General features: G+C 49.3%; 1 protein-coding gene across 3 annotated transcripts; it reads right to left on the reverse strand.

Moving 5' to 3' along the window:
• Nucleotides 1-1,860: 1,860 nt before the first annotated feature.
• PEF1 (penta-EF-hand domain containing 1) lies at nucleotides 1,861-17,238 on the reverse strand. Of its 3 annotated transcripts, XR_004051990.1 has the most exons (6): nucleotides 17,112-17,238; nucleotides 7,195-7,492; nucleotides 5,152-5,307; nucleotides 4,495-4,638; nucleotides 2,548-2,841; nucleotides 1,861-2,221 (listed from the first exon to the last, which is right to left on the reverse strand). XR_004051990.1 is itself a non-coding variant. In XM_010353778.2 (5 exons), exons 1-5 carry the CDS (start codon nucleotides 17,133-17,135, stop codon nucleotides 2,612-2,614), a joined length of 852 nt encoding a protein of 283 aa, XP_010352080.1. In that variant the 5' UTR covers nucleotides 17,136-17,238; the 3' UTR covers nucleotides 1,861-2,611. The 3 variants fall into 3 exon arrangements, 2 of the variants coding, with proteins under 2 accessions (XP_010352080.1, XP_030768596.1); XM_010353778.2 differs by having other exon boundaries at nucleotides 1,861-2,841; XM_030912736.1 differs by lacking the exon at nucleotides 17,112-17,238 and adding an exon at nucleotides 16,468-16,820 and having other exon boundaries at nucleotides 1,861-2,841.
• Between the last annotated feature and the right edge of the window lie 816 nt (nucleotides 17,239-18,054).

An 18,054-nucleotide genomic window follows, 5' to 3' on the forward strand; every position in this document is an offset into this window, starting at 1 on the left:
TTGGCCAGACATGCTCCGTCTGCCACCGAGATGATTTTAAGGCTGCCAAAGGCTCCGAGCCTTTTTGCCAGAGCAGGACGTGGAGCGCAGTCTGAAGTGCTACTCTGCTGAGAGGAACAAGGACATCTGGCAGGGGCCAGCTCTGCTATGCACACCACCAGGTCTGCTTAACTTGATTAATGGAGCTGTGGGCTCCCTCTGACCTCACCCGTCAAGAAGGTGGGCAGAGCCTTGGTGCTGCCAGGGGCCCAACCCAGGAGTATTGAAGCACTGCTCATCCTAGGCACCCCGCTTCACCCGGAGCAGGTGGAATGTGTGGCCTAAGTATGCCACCTGCTCTCCACACGACTTACCAGCCCAGCTCTCTGTGGACGGCGCAGAGCTCCAGCTGCTGCCAGGATGGGTTCTCCTGCCCATTCCACACTCCCACTGGCCTTAGGATCCAAAGCGGTTGGCACAGTGTGTAGGCAGGCTTGGAGGTGAGTGTGCAGGATGAGGTGTGACAGCTGGCCCCCAAGCTCAGAACCAACCATGCTCACAAGATCAATCCAGGTCTTGGGCTCCTCAGCCTCAGCTGAGCACAAAGGTGAGAGACTACAATTGGCACCATCGGGTTTCAGCAGACACTTGGTTCAGTGGGAACAAAGAAACAACAGGCGCTGCTCCTAATGGCTGCAGTTCTACTCCACGCTCTGCTGGCTGAACCCAGCACCATGGGGGGCCTCAGCCCTCCACTCTGGGGGACTCGGATAAACTGAAGAAATTTCAGGGGAGGTGACCAGGATGCCGAGGGGAGAGATGCTCAGCGAGGGACTGCTCAAGAGCCCGGGGCTATCTGGCCTAGGGAAGGGAGGACTTGGGGAAAATGTGGTATAAAGGGCAGGCTCCACTATGTAGAGGGTTGGCATGCAGAAAGGGTGATGTATGTCCTGAGCGGCCCACAGAGAAAACCACAGCCAATGGTGGTGTCTTCAAGATGGCAGGATTTAGAATCCACATCAGAAAGATGTTCTGCCAGTCATGGAGGAAATGGGCTGCCCAGAAAGGCACTGGGTTCTTTGCCTTTGGTGAAGCAGAGGCCAGACTCACATGGGGGCTATGAAGGGAATTATAGCTCTGGATGGCGGCTGGCCTCTGGGAACCGGATTCCACCTAATGCTGGGATTCTAGCACTACAGCAGCCCAGAGGAGAATGCAGCTGACCTGGCTAAGCCCGACACACTGCTGGGCCTCACTGACCTGCAAAACAGTCATAGTTACTTCCAACTACCCACTGCAGGGAGGAGAGCCCTGCACAGGGCCTCAGAGCTCTTTATCTCAAAAAGCCAAAAGATAATCACCATTACCCAGAATAAAGCCCCCTGGCAAACTAGAATGTCTGGTGTCTTTGGCTTTTGATTGAAATGTGGTCAGCTCATTACAGACAGTCGGTGTAGACTGGGTATTATGCTGATCTAAAGATCTGACTTGCAAGTACAGATGTCTGTGCTTAATAAAAATGGGGGGAAAGTTATGACTTAATAAATGGAGTTTGTCTGGAAGATAAAACTAGGGCCTGAGAAAATAGAAAGGCCAGGCTATGAAGTTTGAGGTAGCTGCTTTCAACCCAGAATGCCTGCCCTAAAACTGCTATGAAATAGCTTCCTGAATAGACCTTCAGGCCATACTGAACTGAACCCGGCAGGGCCCCCAGCTGGCTACCCTACACTTCACTTCCCTCTGGCAGTGGAGAGGAGCCCCACATAGGCCATGTCCCCACAAGCTGCTGCTTTCTGCATGGCTTGGTGTATAGGATGTATTTAAATAGTCAGTGAAAGGAGTGGATGGACCTGTAGCTGAGAAATCACGGTGGAAAACATGGAACCCCAGAGTTTCATCCTTTTATTGAAGCTTACAATTTCACTGGACTTTTGGCCCCAAATGAAAAAAAAAAACGCAAATTAAAAAAAGTATTGGCAGGGAGAGGTGCCCACTGTCCCCTGGAGACTGAAGCCGAGCAGAGCATGGCAGGCAAGTGAGGGGTCCCAGCTGCGGAGGCAGAGCCTGGCCAAAGATGCCCAGGGAGCAGATTTGTCTGAGCAGGGCCAGCCCCAGGCAGTTAGAAGTTAACACACAAGGATTTATGGGTGTGGCGGAATCCAAGCCACTGGTCCCATGGGCATATCTCTCATGCTTGGTCACATTCCACTTTGGAGAAAATGGGCTCGTGTGACAGGATGGCCTGGTGAGGGAACACAGGTAGTAACGGTAATGGGCCAATGAACACTCACCACTGGCATCAGGGTGGAGCTCAGCTGACTGGACACTAACTCCATTACAAGAACCTGCTCCTGGTGCCAGGCTGTGCCACTCAACTGCTCATGGCCATCAGGACATTCAACTTCCATCCTCTCCTCCATGAGGCCCCTACCTGTGTGGCCTCAGCCCCGGTCCTCACTATTTGGTGGCTATGATGCAGGACTCTCAACCCTCTTTTGGAACAGTGTTGCATCAAGCAAGGGAGAATGTTCTTCTAAAGGGACAGGAAAAGAAGAGATGTCCACATACTTCTCTCACTCTAAGAAGGCAGGAAAGGTCCCTGGTGCACTCCACTCTCCACAGATGGGTTGGGTCATAGCATCCGAGAAGCTGTCATGGTGACGAAGTCCTCGAAGCTGAGCCGAATGTTGCCTTGTACAGCTGTGTCCTTCTCCCGGAAGGCCTCTGTCAGTACCTGCAGCTGGGTGCACACCTGGATGAAGCGGTCCAGCTGCATGGCAGGATTGGCAGAGCGTGGGCAGTAGCGGGAGACCAGAAGCTGGGTGAACTGGGGGCTCAGGTTGTAGCCCATTTGGGACAGAGCTGGAGAAGAGGGGCACACAGACCAGACACACAAAAACCTGCCATGAGCACCTCCATCAATCAGCAATACTGGATCACAGCAGTTCAAGGAACTTCGAGAGGATGGGCACAGAAGCATAAAGAGGGTAGAGAAATCCCAAGGGTCTAAGATGTCAGGAGCACAACAGGGGCCCTGTCTGGATGCTACCCTTAGGTGGAAGGCCCTTATCCCTCTTTCTCCCAGTCTCCATTATTATCTCTTCAGCTGAGGCTCATGGGATTCCAGAGATGACAACGGACTATCTGCAATCATTTCTGACTCATTTGCATTCCAAAAGGAAGCCTGAGCTCCCACGACCACCCTGCTTGGGGCAGACATCAGAGGCAGCACAGAAGAGGTATGAGGACCTGCTCTGGGGTCAGCCCCTGGGCAAGTTGCTTAGCCTCACTATCCCTATCTTCTCATCTCTAAAATGGGGATAATACTTAACTTGTAGGTTCTAGCAAGGATTAAAACGGGTGATCATGTAAAGCACTTAGCACAGTGACTGGCACATAAAAAGCACTCGGTAAGTGCTATTTTAATAAAGTCATCGCCACTCCAAGGTCTCCTGGAGCATCCTGTCTCTTCACTGGGATGCTTGCTTCCTTCCTTCCTCTGTTCATAACTTACCAGGCCAGGCTAAAACCTCAACTCTCCATTTGTTATGCAGGCCCTTAGGCAGGTTACCCACACTAAACCTCAGTTTTCTCACCTGTAAAAGGGAGATAATAAGGGATTCTTCATTGAAGGGTGTGGAATTATAAATAGTACCTAGCACATGGGAAGAATGAATTACATAAGCCTATTAAAAATAGCAAGCATTCAGTAAATATCTGTTTTGCTGTGGTTACTATCACCCTTACTAATATCCATGGCAAAAGCTGGCAAGAGTAGGTCATTACCATAGGCCATCTCCCCTCCCTTCTGCTGGGGGCAGATGTGGTGCACTCACTCCTGCCCATAGACCTCCTTAGTCTGAATGAAATCCACAGCCTGGGCAAAGGACTAGACTCTCTGGGGAGCCCTTTCTCCCTCCTGGGTGGCAAAGCTCCCTCTTGGGTCCTCCACTCAACCTCTTACTAACCTGCCTGAGCCCAAACTGTGGCCTCCTGCCTTACAGAGTCAGTTTGGAACCAGACCTGGGGCTGTGGCCTCAGGTCATCTTCCCCAACTGCAACTTTTAGAGTGCTCGGGGTCCCAAAGTTGGGAGAGAAACTGCCCACTAGCAGGGGTAGCAACAGACCCATCTTTCTGAGCCCTGTTCAGGGCTCTTTCCATTCTACATGCTAGAAACTGGAGAGGAAGGAGTCACCCCAGCCACACACACTGGTTTCACAGCCCTTAAGGTGCCAATTTTCCATCCTTAAGGCTCCCTGTAGCTGGGGCCATCTCACCCAGCACTCCGGGGTCCAGCCCTGATTCTGGACCCAGGTGTTTCCTTGCCCTGGATCTAGGCTCAGTGCCCCAACTGGGTCACAGGAGGGATGAGGGACACAGGCCTGCACTGAGAACAGCATTCTGTAGTGCAGGTGGACATTCGGTAGCAAGAGGAAATCCCTTTGTGTATCTTAGGGTGTAAAGAGAAGAGTCTAGCTCTGTCCTGCCCATCATGCCCCAGCCATGACCCGCACCTTGCTGCAGCTCTGTGTAGCTAATGGAGCCCGAGCGGTCCCGGTCATACTGCTGGAAGAGGTTCTTCCACTGCTGGATGAATTTCCACAGGGCTGAGAAGCCGTAGACATCGATGCGGCCTGACTTGGTCTTGTCAAACATGTCTGAAGGTGAGGAGGGAAAGGAGGGAAGGAAGGCTTCAAGACTGAAGGCCAAGGGTCCCCCTCAGGCCCCACTGAGGTAGCCCTTCTCCCCAGGCTGGAGTAGGTGACTTCACAGAACCAAGGCCTAAGGCCTAGATGCTTGCACCTGAGACACCCACATCAAGCGTTGCACCGTCCTCCTACTCTGGACACCTTTAGCCCCAGCCCATCCAGAACTGCATTTTCTCTGCAGCCTTGGCACCTGACCCCTCCCTGCTGTTTCCTACCAGGAGAGGGAGTACCATTCTATAGAAGAGGAAACTGAGTTAGCCTGTAACTAGGCAGGGTCTAGAACTTAAGAAAGATCTCAGGAAAAGAGCTCTCAGTCTAGGGGATCTCACCCTGAACCTAGCTTCCTCCCCGCAGTCCTCCCTGGTCAATGAATTTCTCTTCAGAATGTCTACCTACCCACCTACTGTACACTATCAGGTGGCTCTGCCCCAGCTCGGGCCCAAGGGCAAGGCGGAGACTCACTTATCATCATGAGGCAGGTCTCATCATTGAATGAGGACCAATTGCAGTTGACCAGGGCCTGCTTTAGCTCCTTCATGGAGATATAGCCACTGTGATCTGAGTCCACCGACTGGAACCAGGAGTAGGCCTCAGGATCCACATTGGGAGGGGCGCCACCTGGAGGAAGGGGTGTGAAGGCCATCAACAGAAATGCCAGGAAGGACCAGCCTCAGTAACTTCCTCGCTACAGGTTTTTCCTACACACAAAGCCTCACAAATTCACCTTCCGTCTTCCACGCAGCTGACATTCTTACTCTGACGGAAGAGGACCTTCAGTGAAGATTCATGAGTATATGCAGTTGATTTCAATTCCATGAGTCCTCTGGAGTTCTTGTATAGTGTTCCAGACACTACTCTTAGTTGATTTTATGTTTTTAAGGAACAGGGACCCATACCCCTGAAGCATTTCAAGAATTCTCTGGAAAAGGTGAACTGCGAGATGGGGGGGCATGGGTGGTAGATAAAAGTGTAGAAGCAGCCGGGCGCGGTGGCTCATGCCTGTAATCCCACCACTTTGGGAAGCCGAGGCAGGCATATCACCTGAGGTCGGGAGTTCGAGACCAGCCTGACCAACATGGAGAAACCCCGTCTCTACTAAAAATACAAAATTAGCCAGGCGTGGTGGCACATGCCTGTAATCCCAGCTACTGGGGAGATGGAGGCAGGAGAATCGCTTGAACCCGGGAGGTGGAGGTTGTGGTGAGCCAAGATCATGCCATTGCACTCCAGCCCGAACAACAAGAGCGAAACTCCATCTCAAAAAAAAAAAAAAGGTGTAGAAGCTGGTAAGTCTGTCTATTTCAGGACACTGAGTTAACTGGCCACAATAAGGGTCCCTTCACACAAAGACAGCCATGGGCAGTTGTGGAAGACAGAAACCACTGCCTAGTACCAAAGTTCAGTAAGGACAGAGGGAAAAAGGTCTGCTTGACTTAGGGATTAGTCTGACCTCCTTGGAAAAATCCAGGCAGGTTCTACCCATCATCCTAAAACATCAGTGTCATAGGGGAGCAAGGGCCACAGCCCTGGGGCAGGAGAGACTCTGTAACATGTTTGATCTGTGTAGTTTATATAGAAGAGCTCAGGCTTTGGAATCAAAGCAGACCTGGATTCAAACCCTGGATCTGATCCTTACTAGCTTGTGTGACATTAGGCAAAATGTTTAATTTTCTGAGTAATGACTTCCATGTTTCTAAAACGAACCCATTTCCCCAGAATCGTTGTGATGATTAAATGAGATAACAGAAAAATAAAATCCTCAGCAAAGAGCCTGGAATGTGTGTATTCTGAGATATTTTCACAGAAAAACGGATATTTAAACTGAGTTTCTCCCCATGGTAGGCTACATTATGTCTCCTGGCTAATAATCTCTAGCCAGAAGACACAGTCTGCACACCCACAGACATTGTACTAATATGGTACAATGGTTGAAAAGGCCAGTTCAATAATCTATTATTAGATTATTTGCTAATCTCCCCTTCCCTATAAGAGCATTGTACATCCTCTCCCACTGCCTGGTGGCTTGCAGAGGGACATCCATTCCCATCCTACTGATGTCAGTCTTGATCAGGGGGTGCTCTGGCCAAAAGAATGCTAGTGGGCAAGACATACAGTACTTCAGAGAAGCTTTAAGAGGCATTGTGCATTCCTGCTAGCTCTCCTGCTCTTTCTCTCTGCCACAAAGATAACATATCCCAAACGGGAGCTGCTCCTTCAGCATGGATCCCTGAATGAAAAGACACACAGAACAGAAACTCAACAGCCAACTAACAGCTGCTGACATATAAGCAAAAGAAAGTAAGCATGAGCAAGTAATACAAACAAATGCTTGCAACACAACTAGCTGACAGACTTCTCATTTTGAGGACACACACTGAAGCTGGAAGCAAGATGCTAAGGTGCCAGAGACCAGGCTGCCTGCACACCCACAGGAAGGACAAGGGCTGGCCATGGATAACCCAGAACCACGTCAAGAGGTACCCAGAGTCCAAGATCACTACTTACCCTGTCCGTAAGGCCCAGGCTGCTGGGCACCATAGGAACTTGGAGGTGGCTGACCATAGGGGCCCCCTGGAGCTGCACCGCCATATGGTCCTCCTGGAGTTCCAGAGGGGAACATCCCAGGATTGGGGTGTCCATAAGGCCCTCCACCAGCTGGTGGTCCATAAGGCCCGCCAGGGGCAGGACCCCCATAACCACCAGGGGGCAGCCCACTGCCATACTGCCCTCCAGTATTGGGGGGTCCAGGGTAGTAGCTACCCGGAGGGGCTCCTGGTGCTTGTCCTGCAGCTCCTGGGCAGCCCTGTAGGAAGAGCAAGATTATCAGTCAGAATGATGAGGCCAGAAACTAGGCAGAGTATGGCACTTTACAGCCATAAAGCACTTCCACCACCATCCTTTCAACTGATCCTATAGGTAGGGTTGGAATTACGATCTCACTGCTCAGATGGGTAAACTGAGTTACCCAAAGTCACACCGCCAAAGACCTGCAGAGTCAGGGCTGAAATCCTCCTTTCCTAACTCTCCTTTCCTGCACGCCAAGGGGTGGGATCCTGTCTGGTTTGTGACTTTATCCCCAGCTCCCAGTGTAGAATGGATGCTCAGTAAATATTTCCTGTATGAATGAATAGGCAAGTGAATCAAACAGAATTCTCAATGTCCATCCTGTGGTACTCCCATCTCTATCTGCAGAACTCATGGGGAAAATGCAGGCTCTAACATACACCCCTGACCCTCATCAGTGACAAATGACAGAGCTGTAGCATGGATTCATCCACAGCATGTCTTCCTTACCCTAATGTAAAAACATATCCCTATCCTCACTCACAACTCTGTGAGGCAGGCAGGGGAGACCCTATTCCTAAGGCAATATGATACAATGGTTTCAACAGCCAGTTCAACAGCCAGGCGTGGTGGTTCACACCTGTGTAATCACAGCACTTTGGAAGTCTGAGGCAGGCAGACTGCTTGAGCCCAGGAGTTAGAGACCAGCCTGGGCAACATAGAAAAACAACATCTCTACTAAAAACCTGGGCAACATAGAAAAACTACATCTCTACTAAAAAAATACAAAAATTAGCCAGGTGTGGTGGTGTACACCTATAGTCCCAGTGACTCAGGAGGCTAAGGTGGGAGGCTCACCTGAGCCTGGGGAGATCGAGGCTACAGTGAGCCATGATCACACCACTGTACTCCAGCCTGGGTGACAGAGTAAGATCCAGTCTCAAAACAGACAAACAAACAAGAAACAACCAGTTCAAGAGTTCAAGTTCAGGTTCTGCCACTTACTAACTGGACTGACTTATCCTCTCTAAGCCTCAATATCTTCTGCTGTAAAATGGGAATAATAAAGCTACCTCTCAGGTTAGTTTGTGAATGAAATGAGGCCAGTCATGACACAGGGCCTGGCACAGATTAAGCACTCAACAAACACTATTAATAATAGCCTCCTACAGAGGATAAGACTCAAGTCCAGGAAAGTCACACACAGGCTGTGTGGAGGGGCTGGGACCAGAACCTGGGTTTCTTGGCTCTATGTCCAGGGCATCTGTGCATTAGAGCATACTTGGGGGCATTCCCTCTCTCATCCACCTTCCCACACCAATAGCCAGGGATCCCTGAGGCTCAGAGTGTTCTGCTCCATCTCCCTAAATGGCTAGCACAGGACGCAGCAGAGCACAGCCCCAACACATCTGCAGACAAGCTGAACTCAAGGGCACAGACAGCAGCTAGGCCCAGCTCCGAGGACGGCACCATCTAGATATGTTCTAGATCAAGCTGTGAGTGCACCAGTGGCCAAGCCACCCAGAGCCTGGGCTTTCTCTTTTTGTTGTGTTTGATAGCTTGAGATAATTACTCTTAAGGCTAAGGCCAAATTCATGAGGTTTTTTGTGGGGAGAGCAGGAAACAGGCCCTGTCACCTCCCCAACTCAGCAATCCTTGGGAGCTTTTCCTCCCTAGAAGCTGTCAGAGCTACTATACTAGCAAGACTCCTTCACAGACAAGAATGGGTCAGACAGATCTCAATTTAAAACTCTGCTCCCATCAGCTGAGTTCATGACTGTGGGCCTGTGGCTTCATCTCTCTGAGCCTGCTTCCTCACAAATAGAACAATTCCTTCCTCATTGGACTGTTCTGCAGATTATAAGAAATAAATGCAGCAAAATTCTGTTTAATTTTTAACTAAAGAATCCTTTGATAACCAACCTGGGCAACATAGTAAGATCCCACCTCTACAAAAAAATTTTTAAAATCAGCCAGGCATGGTGGTACACCGGTAGTCCCTGTTACTCGGGAGGCTAAAGCGGGAGGATCACTTGAGCCTGAGTTGGAGGCTGCAGTGAGCTGTGATTGTGCCACAACACTCCAACCTGAGTAACAGAGAGAGACCCTGTCTCCAAAAAAGAAAAAAGAAAGAAGAGAAACAAAGAATCCTTTGATAAAATAAATAAAACTAATACAAGAAAGTTGCGGCCGGGCGCGGTGGCTCAAGCCTGTAATCCTAGCACTTTGGGAGGCCGAGACGGGCGGATCGCAAGGTCAGGAGATCGAGACCATCCTGGCTAACACGGTGAAACTCCGTCTCTACTAAAAAAAAAAACTACAAAAAACTAGCTGGGCGAGGTGGCGGCGCCTGTAGTCCCAGCTACTCGGGAGGCTGAGGCAGGAGAATGGCGTGAACCCGGGAGGCGGAGCTTGCAGTGAGCTGAGATCCGGCCACAGCACTCCAGCCTGGGTGACAGCACGAGACTCCGTCTCAAAAAAAAAAAAAAAAAGTTGCTCTGGCTGAAGTAAAGTGGGGGCTCCAGAGCCCTACCATATGGAACCCCCCTCCCTTGCTAGATTCTGAGGGGCTCTGAAGAACCCTCACCGTGACTGAAAAGACAGTCTGAAAACCACTCACATAAGAAAAATAGTTTTTACAACAGTGCCTGGCATAAAGCAAATGATCAATAAGTCATAGCTGCTATTGTTCTATTAATTACTATTATCAGCAAAATCCTGGGCCAGGTGAACTGTGGGGGGTGGGGTATAAAGGAGAGTGAAGCACTCTGAAGGAGCTCACAGTTGACAGGACTTAATATGTAGACACTGTGTAATGTCTAACAAAATAGCATAAGGAAAACAGGTCTCTGAAATGGAGACATAAGTTATGTGCCACAGGGCTGCAAAGGAAGGAGGGCAAAATCAGGGAGTGTTTCCATGAGAGTGGCATTTGAGCTAGGACTTAGAGAATGAACAAGATTCCCAAGGGGCTGGAGAGGTGTGATGAGAGAAATACCCAGAAGACAAGTCACTTAACCTAATCCCCTCATTTTACAGACAGGGAGGGAGGGAGGGACTTGCCCAAGTCATGCTGTGAGCTGCAGGCAGAGACAAGGCTGGACCACTCCTTTGCACCCAAGGACTCCTCCTGCCTCCTGCTACAATGCTCCTTCCTTATCCAATAGGGGTCAGGATTCTAGCATAGGATAGAAAGGGAGTGGGGACTCTGCAGAATCTGGGCACACCCAAAGAACAGGCCAGACACAAAGCCAGAAGTAGCTGCCCCACTATAAGCCCTGTGAACAAAGCTATAAACTGCACCTGGCACCTAGGAAAACCCACCTAGGAAACCACCTATAAACCACCCAAGAAACACCCCCAGGCCAACAAGGCAGGTGCTGCCAGGCAGGTCTCCTGCCCTCCCGGCTATTGCAGTCTGGCAGCAGTTAAACCCTTTCCTTTCTGTCCTGCATTAAAGACCTCCTCTGTAGTTTACAAAGTACTTTCACAAACACAAACACTACTGGCAGAATCTTGCCAATGGCCTCCTAACAGAAAAAAGGAAGATGTTAGTTGGCCTCTTTTACAGATGAAGAAACTAAGCCACAGAGCTGTTAAAGGACTTCATTTGGCACACGTTTTCAGAGTGACGATATTGTACTAGGCTCTGTGGTAGATCTGAGGACACAACTAAATGAAGTCCTGCCCTTAAGGAGCCCACAGAAAATTGTGATACAATCTGATCAGTGCCATTCAGAAAAATCTACTTATGTGCTATCAAGGAAGCTTAGATGGAGGGATTTGTGCTGTTTGAAGAATGAATAAATGAACAACGCATGAGGTGGATCAAGGAAAGTTTCCTGGAGGAAGTGGCAGTGATATTGGAATTGGTCCTTGAAGGATGCATAGGCATTCTCCAAAAGGCAGGCAGGGAAGGACACTCCAGACAGAAGGGAGAAGAAAGACAAAGGCACAGACTTCAGAGTGAGCACAGTGCATTCAGAGAATGAGTTAAACTGCAGAGCCAAGAATGCAGTGTGAACCCAGAAAGGCAGGCCCTTTATACACTCCTTGACTGAGCACCTCTCCCACTGCATTTCAGTTAGCTGTGAGGTATCAGTGTCTAAGAGTAGTTTCTGTCTGTCTAGCATCTCCCCCATCCAACAGTAAGCTCCCCAGGGACAGACACTGGGCCTCACTCATCATAGTACCCCAGGGCCCAGCACAGTGCCTGGCACCTGCAAGTCTCCACAAATATTTGAACAAATGAACACCACTCTAAAGAGTTTGGCTGGGGCTTTATGCCGGAGAAAACAGAGCACTACAGAAGGGTTTCCAACAGGAGAGGAACGTGATCAGAACCTTGTTTAGGGAAGTAACCAGCAGCGGTGTGGAGGATGAGCCAGCGACGGAGGCAGTAGCCCAGGTGTTGGGCAGGCAGGGCATGAACCAGACAGCACACTGGGGGATGAAGAGAACGGAATGGATTCTGAAGCTATTTCAGAGATAGACCAGACATGACTTGGTGACTAATTAGATTAGGAAAGAGATGGAGGAGTGAGGAAAGTGTTTAGAATGACTCGGGTTTTTCTAGCTTGCACAAGATGAAGGAGGTGGAGCCAACTGAGACAGAATCCAGGCTACACAGGAAGTTTGGGGAAGAAGATGAGGTGGTCCCTGCCTCACAGAGGGTCACCCAGTGTCACTGAGTTGTCAGCAAAGGTCTGAACCAGAAATGAAAAACAGCGTCCCTGACTCCATGTTCTTTTATACTACTCCATGCTCCCAGCCCTTTTTAGAATTTTTCCAAGAGTTATTTCATACCGATAAACAGAAGATTGTGAAGTGGAAGAAAAAGGAAGAGTTCAGTAACTGCAGCTTCTGCAGCAACACAGAAAAACTATCTCTAGGGCTCTGGCTGATTGCAAATAAGCTACATCTGACGCCCTGGGGGAATGGGGGCAATGAACATTTACTGAGGTTCTGCTAGGTGCTTCCAGTTCAATCAGCTCTCACTGATCCTCAGTCCTGTGAGGTAAACACTATCATCTCCATTTTGCAGATGAGAAAATTAAGGGGCAGAGAGTTTAATACCATACCTGAGATCAGGTAGCTAGAATGAGCGAGCTGGGATTCAAGTCAGGGTCTGCATGACTCTACACTACCCCCTCCTGTTTGTTCACTCAATAAATGAGTGAGAGCCTAGCATGTGTCTGCGCGAGGGATTGTGCTAAATGTCTCTGTCAAATACAATGAATTTCTACCGCGGACAGAGGTAGAGGGAAGGCTGGATTAGGTGATCTCTCAGAGCCTTCAAGCCCAGAAATCAGGGAGTCTCAGAAAAATCTTACTTTCATCCCAGCACCTAGACCCAGTTCGAGCGCCACATTCTGTAAGACACCCTAAAGATTCTTCAGTCCAACCTCTCAGTTAATACTGGAATCTCTACTTGCACTCGTGCAAGCAGTAGGGAGCTTACCTCCTCCCAAATAACCATCTCAGAAAGTCCTGGTTTTTTTTTTTTTTCTTTCCAGTTCTGAGGACTCACTCTTCTAACCTCAAGACCCTGTAAAGCTCAAAGGTATCAAAGGCTGTTCCAAGTTGAGCCCTGACGACGAATGGAGGAGGGAGCATTGCAAAGATAGGTCTGCAACCCAGAGCTACTCTTCAAGTGCATGGGAGGAGGTGGGAAGCCCAAACTAAGGGGTTAAACAATCACAAGACAAAAGGAATGGTTCAAGCATTCACCAGCAGAGCCACTTGAAATAGGAGAGAAGTATGCAACCAATAAACAATGAGCCAAGAACCATCCCCAGACTTCAATTACCTCTGTGCTCACACTTTCCAATCTTTCCAGCTTCATCACTCCGGAGCTACAGACCCACATATCCAGCAGCCTCCTGGACCTTCCCTCCAAACACATGCCTCCCTGTGTTCTCATCTCAGTGAATGGAGTCCCATTCCTCCTAATCATACAAACCCAAAGCCTTAGTGCCCTCCTGGGAACCTCCTCTTTCTTCCTCTCTGTCACCTTACTCAGGCACCAAGTTTTCTCAACTCTACCTCCTAGGTGCTTCTCAAATCTCCTCTACCAGGTCACAGTTCTCTTTAGCCTAGATTACCTCAATAGTGTCAAAACCGGTATCCCTGCCTCCTGTCTCTCCGGCTTCAATCCATTCTCACAGCACCCCACGGTAAGCGCTCTAAAGTACAAACGGGACAAAACACTTCACTGGCTCCCTCCCTATTCTTAGGATGAAGCCACACTCCCCCAAAACGCTCACAAGTCCCTTTGGGATCTGGCCCTTGCTTACCTTTCTAGTCTAATTTCCTACCCCTTTCCCCCACATCACTACAACTACACTGAACTTCTTAAAGTTCCTCCAAAATCCTAGGCTGTCTTGCTTGCTTCCCGGGCTTTGTGCAGCTATTTCCTCCGCTGGAATATCATTCCTTTCTTCACTCAGTTAATTTCTACCAGTGATTCAGTTTTTGGCTTAAATATCACCTCTTTTTAAAAAGGCTTGATGCACCCCTAGACTGAGTTAGGTATCTCACTCTCCGGTGCTGTACCTTACACTTACTCCCATTTAATACTTATCACATTGTCTCTTCAATCTGCATAACTGCATTACTCCTCCACTTGGGAGTATTCTACATGCCCAACACCATACCTGGCACTTTACGTGGATTATCGTATTTAATCTTTAGAGTAATTCTGAGGTAGATACTATTATGACTCCATTTTAAAGAAGGGAAAACTAGACCAGGCGTGGTGGCTCATGCCTGTAAGCCCAGCACTTTGGGAGGCTGAGGCAGGTGGATCACTTGAGGTCAGGAGTTTGAGACCAGCCTGGTCAACATGGCGAAACCCCATCTCTACTAAAAATACAAAAAAATCAGCCAGGTGTGGTGGCATGCGCCTATAATTCCAGCTACTTGGGAGGCTAAAGCAGGAGAACTGCTTGAACCCGGGAGGCAGAGGTTGCAGTGAGCCAAGATTGTGCCACTGCACTCCAGCCTGGGCAACAGAGCGAGACTCTGTCTCAAAAATAAATAAATACATTAAAATGTTTTTTTAAAAAAAGGGAAAACTGAGTCCCAGACTTTTGCAACAAACTTCTGCAAAGGAGTGGCAAAGCAGGGATTTGACACCAACTCTCTCTGGCTTCAGAAACTAAGCTCTTCAGCACTGAAATCCACCAAGGTGGTTCCCCCATAAGACCAAAGGGTGCCTGAATTTTACTACTCCAATACCCAGTCCCTGCTTGGGTACCCTGAACTGGAAGCAGTGGAAAATTACAGGAATTCTGACTCCTAACAATAGGCTGGAATCCTCCAAAGCTATGTAGTGGGTGGAGGGGAGGCAGCACTGACTGAGATGCTCTAAAACAACCCGTTTCCTTTCTTAGAACACCTGAGACCAGGAGGCAGGACAAGGGTATGGTAGGAAAAAAAGCAACATTTCTTTTTCTATTCCAGACTCCTCTCTCTGTGCTCCTTTTCAGTATTTCACTCCAAGAATAGCCCAGGCAGCATGGCATCATGAGAGCAGTCACAGCAGCAAGAGCTGCCACCAGACACTGGCGTGTACTAGGCACTAGCAACGTGCCAGGCTCCCCACATTTCAACCTCATTTTAGCCCTTTTCACAGGTATTATTTCTCCCTTTATATAACAGGTGAGGAAGCTGAGGCTTGGAGCCCTTAGTTTGTCCAAGGGTATATAACAATAATATTAACACAGCTAGATTCTAGCACAGTTCTGTCTAACCTGTCACTGCTTTTAGGATGCACACAAATTGTCCCTAATGCTTATTAGCATGTAGATTCCTGGCTACAGAACAGGTCTGAAGTGGGACCCGAAAGTGTGCTTTCTTAAACAAGCTCTCAGGTGATTCTGAGGCAGAAGACCAGCCACTGGGAAACAAGGCACTATGAATGTTTTCTCAGCCTATGTTGCTCAGAAATACCAGAGTCACAAAAAGTGACTAGACATATGAAAAGAAAGAGGGGAGGGGGAGTTTCTATGGTTAAATATGTTTAAGAAATACTGAATATTATATTCCTTTCTGGAAGATTTACAATGTACATTAGCAAATTAAGAATTTTGAAATTGTTTGTGGTCAACAAACTTATTCAGCTACACTTAACAAGAGTATTTCCAAAACTTTAGTTAACTACAGAATCCTCCTATATTTACAATATCTATTAACACCTCACAAGACTCAGCAAACGGAACGGACTTTAGGAAACAACTGCTATGTTACACTTCCTCCTAACTCCAGCCTGCAGTGGCCTCTTTCCTACCTCTCTCTAAGGATGCAATAAGAGAAGTCCTAAGCTCTGGTCATGGCCTCACCCTCACTTACTACATGTGACTTTTGGGAAGCCACTTAACCTCTTTGGGTTTGTTTCTTAGCAGTTAATTAGGGGTAATAATACCTGCTTGCCGATAGAGCCTTCGTGATTAGGATAATGGAGGTCCGAACACTGTGTAACCCGTACAAGACCGCACTCCTTGGCAGGGCTGTTACATCTTTTGGCATGTGACTATACTCAGCTGAGCACTGTGTAATATACCAGTTGACTTCGTTTTCCCACATTTCCTGCATGGGTTTCATCTCCTAAATAACTGTGCGATCGCAGGCCTCTGTGGGCTTCATTTCCTCCTCTGTAAAATGAGGGGTCTATTTTGAGGACCCTTCGGGCACTGGCCTTTTAGAAGTCTAGTAAAAATCAAAATGCTAAAGGGCAACACTTGTTACACCTCACTACGTACCAAACCCTTCGTAAGCATCACCTCCTGACTCTCCACAATAGCTTTATGAGGCAGATCCTATTATTCGGCCCTATTTTACAGGAGGAAACTTGGACTCAGAAAGGCAAAACATTTTGCTCAAGGGCTCACAACTATTTAGGTGGTAGAGCTAAGGTATGAACCTACCTCTGACTCCAAAGTGCACTTCAACACCCTACTATCACCCAACAAAGAATTCTAGCCACAGAATCACCTTGCTGTGATATTCCTCACTGAATATACGCTGGGGAAGAGGAATCTGAAGACAGCCCGGGTTCTGACCTCGGCCCTGCTGCCTAACTGCCTGGTGACTTCAGGTAAATTCTGTGTCTTCTCGGGGTTCACTTTTCTACGTGCGAAATGGCGGTGCTGAACTAAGTCAGTGGTCAAACCAGCTCACTTGTGGCGCCTGCTACAACCAAAGTTTCCTGATGACTCTGACGCAGTGTAGGGTGGGTCCGGAAGCCTGGATTTTTATCCGACGCCCCAAACGAGATCGACGGAACCAGAACTCTAAACGTCCGGTCATGGCTGATGCCCCCGCCCAAGGCCCCCAGGCCTTGGGAGGCTGTGGAGCCCAGGCCAGCGCCAGCCTGGACCTGGGGGGTCCAAGGTCCCCAAATCCTCGCGTGAGCGACGTCAAAGGGGGCGCGACACGACCTCGCGAATGTGCGGTCCTTCATGACGTGAGCCGGGCGCGACCGACGGTCCCTTTTCGGTTCTCTACAGCGCAAGGCCTCGCTGAAGCGAACCCGTCGTGGGAAGGGCGCGGAGAAAGCGGGGAAAAGGAGCAGGAGGGCGCTGGGCCTGCGCTTGGCACGGCCGCTACCTGGATTAGCGGGTCCCTCACACACTCACCTGCCGGTACGGATAGCTGGCCATGGCGATTCTGACGTCACACGCAGGCAAGGGGCGGGGCTTTCCGCTCTCAAACCCGCCCCTCGCCTCGGCTTTGGGGCTGGACTCGCATCTGACTGGACGTCTGCGCCTGTCAATCTTGGGCACTATCGGCCGACGGAAGTGACGATGGGGCGGTGGGAGGATGCCTACCCGAGAGACCACGAGAGCTAAGTGACTGATGGAGCTTCCAGAAGTCTTGGCAGCTGTGCCGGCGCTAATGTTCCTCCCTTTCCTGAGCTGGAGTGGGCCCAAGCGGTGGTCAGGTTGGGATATTTAGTGAGAAGCCTGGGTGGGGTGTCGCTGCGGTAGCCATGTTATAACCTGGCAAGTGGGACGCATGATAGTGACGTAGTTGCTAGCGTAGCTACTGAGTTTCCGTAGAGGAGCCGCGGGAAAGGAGAGGAGGGGCGGTGGGCAGGCGGTTCCCCTGACAACGGGGAACCGACCGACTCTTGCCGGTAGAGAGAAGCGATGGCGGAATTACTTTTCTAATGTCAAACCACTGGGTACCAGTTAGTAGCCTTGTAGTGGGATACAGATCTGTGGTCTTTGGAGAAAAAAATCCCAGACCGTTAGAGTTGAAGGAAAATTGAATTATCTAGTGCCTCTTTCTTCGTAAATGGGGAAACTGAGGTCCAGAGAGGCAATTGACTTGCCCTAGCTCACAGTGGGTGGCCTAGTACCGGGGTCAATGGATGTCCAGTTCTCAGCAGGGAAGTCTAGGTCGGTCCCCATCGCAGGTCAAATCCTGGTGACTGAGTAATCTCAGCACCATGTACTTGCCACTCAGTGGTTCCGGTTGTACAGTTATTTGTGTGCTTATTTGATTACTTTGTCAAGTTCTTCCATGTGGGCTAGGGTTTTGTCTGTTTTTGTTTGTCAGTATAACTCCAGTATCTAG

Source organism: Rhinopithecus roxellana, chromosome 12 (genome assembly GCF_007565055.1).
Source record: "Rhinopithecus roxellana isolate Shanxi Qingling chromosome 12, ASM756505v1, whole genome shotgun sequence".
Classification (NCBI taxonomy): domain Eukaryota; kingdom Metazoa; phylum Chordata; class Mammalia; order Primates; family Cercopithecidae; genus Rhinopithecus; species Rhinopithecus roxellana.